The 4969-nt window shown below is 34.4% G+C and overlaps 1 protein-coding gene across 1 annotated transcript; it reads left to right on the top strand.

The window, feature by feature from the left end:
- The first annotated feature begins 333 nt into the window (after positions 1-333).
- LOC139870323 (wall-associated receptor kinase 5-like) lies at positions 334-2792 on the top strand. Its single transcript, XM_071858150.1, has 3 exons — positions 334-1000; positions 1517-1684; positions 1762-2792. The coding sequence occupies exons 1-3, from the start codon at positions 334-336 to the stop codon at positions 2790-2792; spliced, it is 1866 nt and encodes a 621-aa protein (XP_071714251.1).
- Positions 2793-4969: the final 2177 nt, after the last annotated feature.

Genomic DNA, 4969 nt, shown 5'->3' with positions numbered 1-4969 from the left:
ACATAGTTAAATTTTCACTTACACACAAGGCAATAATTTGTACCTACTATATATGTTAACATCTCAATAAGTACTTATGTACTCATATTCAACTTCATACCTTAATCACCCAAATAAAGCATGAGATTTTTACATGTAATGATGCTACTGCTTCATATTTTCTTGATTGATTTATTCAAAGTTAAATCAGAATTTTATTCTTGCCCATCAAAATGTGGAAATGTTACAATACATTATCCTTTTGGACTCACGAAAGATTGCTACAAGGACGAGTCTTACTACATAGAATGTGACGCTGCTACCCAAATTCCGCGTTTGAAACAGTGTTACACAATGGGGGTTAACGATTATTTAACGAGTCCTATAGAAGTTATGGAGATAAGACACGACGGTTATATGAGAGTTAATCTACCAATTGTTTTTTCATGCTACAACGAGCGGGGACAAAGGCTTCACGGCTCACCTAGATCAATCCATACGTCTAGGTTCCCTTTCTCGGGCCCTTTAAACAAGTTCGTCGGAGTAGGATGTGACATTACAGCCCGTTTGCAACTCTCCGACCCAATTGTGTCTACAAGGTGTACATCAAATTGTAAGCAACACAAATTGGTTAAGAATGGGTCGTGCAATAATGTTGGATGCTGCGAGTCCATCATAACTCCAGGCCTGACTCACGCTAGAATCGTTATCGAACCTAATGAAAACTACACAAGAGTAAGGAATTATAGTAAGTGTGGTTATGGTTTTATTGTGGAGAAAAATGGGTATAACTTCAGCAGTAGTGATCTTGAATTTAGTACCATGAAAAAGTCTTTTCCTGCGATACTCGAGTGGTCTGTCGGGAATACAACATGCGAGGAGGCACAAAAGGACATAAAAACGTACATGTGTAAAGATAACACCGTATGCTTTAACTCGGAAAATATCAATTCCCCAGGATATCGTTGCGAGTGTGCACAAGGATACAGTGGAAATCCATACAGCTTAAATGGATGCCAAGGTTCTTTCTGCACTATATTTATAATCTATACGTGGCAAACGGGTCAGGTTGTGTCAGTTTGGGTAACAGGTCAAAATGGTTTTGGGTTGAAATGGGTCATGGGTCAAACGGGTCACATTTTAAAACGGGTCTAAATGGGTCAGGTTGGGTTGGGTTAGGTAATGGGTCGAAGCAGGTCACAGGTCAAAGGGGTCCAAACGGATCATGTACTTTTACATTAACTTCTACAAACAGGAAACATGCGGGATCGTGTGACACCGCTGGTATAGAAATATTTTTTACAAAGTATTATCCAAATTGTGTTGGACACCACTAAATTTGCCCACGGGACCACATATTTTAAAGATTATTTATGGTTTTTTGAAGGTAAACTGCCACTAAAATATCCTTTAATTATTATTAGAGTTTTAGCAAATATTTCCAGGACCCCATTGTGTTTTCATCCTAAATTCCCCACAGTCACCAAACTAAATGATACTGTATAAATTATTCATGAAAAACTTTTTTTTCTATTAGATGTCAATGAGTGTGAGGATCCAAAGCTCAACGATTGTATGCAAGGACTCTGCAAGAACATAATTGGTAGTTTTGATTGTGTTTGCCCAAAGGGACAACAAGGTAACGGGAAAAGAGATGGAAAATGCATACCCGATGCTAAATCGGAAAATGGATCAGCCATCAGAGGTAATGTTGTAACGAGTACTTTTCGTGTAAAATTTTTTGGAAAAAAAGACTATTTGATGTACAAATCTTTTATGTAGGTATTAGTGAAGGTGTTGCTGGTGCAGCTTTGACAATGATTTTCGTGTACTTGGAAATCAATCGACGAAGAAAAATCAAGGGTAAAAAGGACTTTTTCAAACAAAACGGCGGTATCATGTTACAAAAAATATTATTTACATGTAACGATCCAGTTAACAAACCGAATATTTTCACAGAAGAAGAACTGATTAAAGCAACAAACAATTTCAACGACGCAAATCTTATAGGCCAAGGCGGTTATGGTACTGTTTACAAGGGGCATTTAGGTAAAAATACGCTCGTAGCGATCAAGAAGGCTAAAGTAATCGACCAAAGCCAAATCAATCAGTTTGTGAATGAACTGATCATTTTATCACAAATCGATCATCCAAATATCGTGATGCTCGTTGGATGTTGCCTAGAAACGCATGTACCGTTGCTTGTGTATGAATATATATCGAATAACAACTTACGACACCACATAGATATGAATCGTAAGCTGACATTCGAAAAACGGATTAAGATAGCTATAGAAACTGCTGAGGCTCTTGAGTATATGCATTCAACGATGCGAATAATACATAGAGACGTTAAGCCGTCGAATATACTATTGAACAGTGATTTTACAGTAAAAGTATCTGATTTCGGGATTTCGACTTTTGTACCTAATGGTGATACGCATTTATCGACATTTGTAAAAGGTACGATCGGGTATTTGGATCCGGAGTACTTTCGTACGGGTAAATTAACTGAGAAGAGTGATGTGTACAGTTTTGGAGTTGTTCTTATTGAACTAATTACTGGAACTGAGATACATTCTATGGAGATATCGCTAACGGTTTATAATGGTGCAGCGGCGTATCTTACTTCGTTACTCAAACAAAATGCGTTGGATCGAGTACTTGATGATGAGTTGAAAGAAGATAAGTACGCTGAGGTGGCGAAATGTGTTGTGAAGATAGCAATTAGTTGCCTCGATTTAGAAGGTAAAAAGAGGCCAACAATGAATGAAGTAAAACAAGAGCTCGAAAAGTTGAAAAGTTTCATCTAAGCTGAAAATATTTGATTAGGTTTTAGAAACATTTTGACGTTTTTGTCGATTGGGGTTGATTGGTTTAGGCTATTGAATTTGTTTAAACATGTAAAATGTTGGAAATATGTTGAAAAAAGTGTGTTTCACTATTTTTTGGACATCGATTAATATATGTTCAATTGGCATATATTAGTAATAATTAGCAAGTTTTGTAGTCTATGATGAGGGCTTTACAATGAGCTAAGATGTGTTCAAAATAAAATAAAAGTGAATGAGATATTCGATCTTGAAGAGAGTTGTTTGGTACACAATTTGCAAGTGACACAACTTGTTCCACATAGGAGTGGGAACAAAGTTGAAAGTTGGTTATTACAAGCTATGTTAAGTTCATAAGATGTGAGTGGCCAATTTGCTAAATTTGGCTAGAACTTAGCATTAAATTGCATCATTTAAACTATAGCATCAGTTATGAATTCATTTGAAACTAGAACGTTTCAGTTTGCTAGCTAATCATTAACCATTTTAAATGAGTTTAATTATGCCTTAATGACTACTATGATTACACTAATATGACAATGGATCGGGTGAGTCCATATTCATTTAATTTTTGTTCATCCATATCCATATCCATATCCATTTAAGTTCGGTTCATCCATCCATATCCATATCCAATGGATTAAGCGGGTTATCGGATATCCATGGGATATTTAAAAAATGTTATAAAATTTTATACTAGATAACGAAAACAAAAACGTAGTATAACAAAAATAAATGTAATGTGACCTAAATTAAAATCCTTCCACCGAAATGTATAATCTGTGTTGGAGATTGAACACAATTTGTTAAATTTATTATCAAACATAGATTATGACAAATTAAATATGTAATTTAGATGTTTATTAAGTTAGATATACGTGTTTATTGTGAGTACTCATATTGAATTAAATATATGATTGAAAGAAAAATGTATGTGCAATGATAAATACATTTGTAATAGTTATTGTATATGCATATATCTGTATTTATGTATTTGTATATGTATTTCGGGTGTAAATGGATATATCCATGGATTAAATTTTTCATCCGTATCCATATCCATATCCATATCCATTAAGGTTAATCCATATCCGTATCCATATCCCTTTAAGATCATCCATATCCGCTTTAAGCGGATCGGATCGGATGTCCATTGCCACCCCATTTACAGCTAGTATAACTTGTGCTATATATAATGATGGCTTACGAATTCATTTGAAACTAGAACGTTTCAGTTTGCTAGCTAATCATTAACCATTTTAAATGAGTTTAATTATGCCTTAATGACTACTATGATTACAACTAGTATATACTTGTGCTATATATAATGATGGCTTAGTTGATTGCAAGAGACACACGAGAAATAACATACACCAAACAAATACACAAGTAAGCTTGCTGATAGTGCTCCAAATGAACATATATTTAGGCACAATATCCTTCCAATATGTAAAACTTTTAGTTGCAATTGTTCTATTTTTATGTAATATTCGTTTAAATAAATAAGTGCAAAGACAAAAGAAGAAAACGACGATTTGAAGACGCAAATGACCAAAAAGCTCAAAAGTACAAAGTACAATCCAAGCGGTTCAATTTATTGATAAGAAACGTCCAAAAATGATAAGAGTACAAGCCGCAAAACGCAAAGTACAAGATATTAAATAGTACGCAAGGACGTTTGTAAATCCGGAACCAGGACCTGAGGAAACTATCAACGCACGACGCATCGGACTAAAAATTACAAGTCTACTATGCACAAGAATATAATATAATATTTAAATAATTATATAAATTATTTATATATTATATATATTTAAATAAAACGTCGACAAGCTAGAAACAAAAGAGATTGACCTGGATCCAGCTAGCCATGCGATCGCATGGCCTGGAAGAAGCATTTCCATGCGATCGCATGGCTTCAATTATGAGGCCACATCTATAAAAGCCAGCGAATTCGATGTATTTGATATATCTTTTTCTCTTCTCTTCATCTGTAACATAAATATATATATTTATAATATTAATTTTAATTTAAGTTTAATAATAATTGGGTTATTGTAAGAAATGTTTTACGGGTTTTAAGTCGAAATTCTGTCCGTGTAACGCTACGCGATAAATAATCACTGTAAGCTATGTTCTTCCTTTTTAAATTAATGTCT

The sequence above is a fragment of the Rutidosis leptorrhynchoides genome, chromosome 10 (genome assembly GCF_046630445.1).
Source record: "Rutidosis leptorrhynchoides isolate AG116_Rl617_1_P2 chromosome 10, CSIRO_AGI_Rlap_v1, whole genome shotgun sequence".
NCBI classification, from domain to species: domain Eukaryota; kingdom Viridiplantae; phylum Streptophyta; class Magnoliopsida; order Asterales; family Asteraceae; genus Rutidosis; species Rutidosis leptorrhynchoides.
The sequence above is the reverse complement of the archived record's forward strand: the minus strand, read 5'-3'. Positions and strand labels throughout refer to the sequence as shown.

Bases quoted from the DNA above. Each gene is read 5' to 3' on its own strand.
- LOC139870323 (XM_071858150.1), top strand. From the start codon at position 334: ATGGGGGTTAACGATTATTTAACGAGTCCTATAGAAGTTATGGAGATA. The intron at 1,001-1,516 runs GTTCTTTCTGCA...TTTTTCTATTAG, and splicing joins CAGCTTAAATGGATGCCAAG to ATGTCAATGAGTGTGAGGAT. The intron at 1,685-1,761 runs GTAATGTTGTAA...TCTTTTATGTAG, and splicing joins AAATGGATCAGCCATCAGAG to GTATTAGTGAAGGTGTTGCT.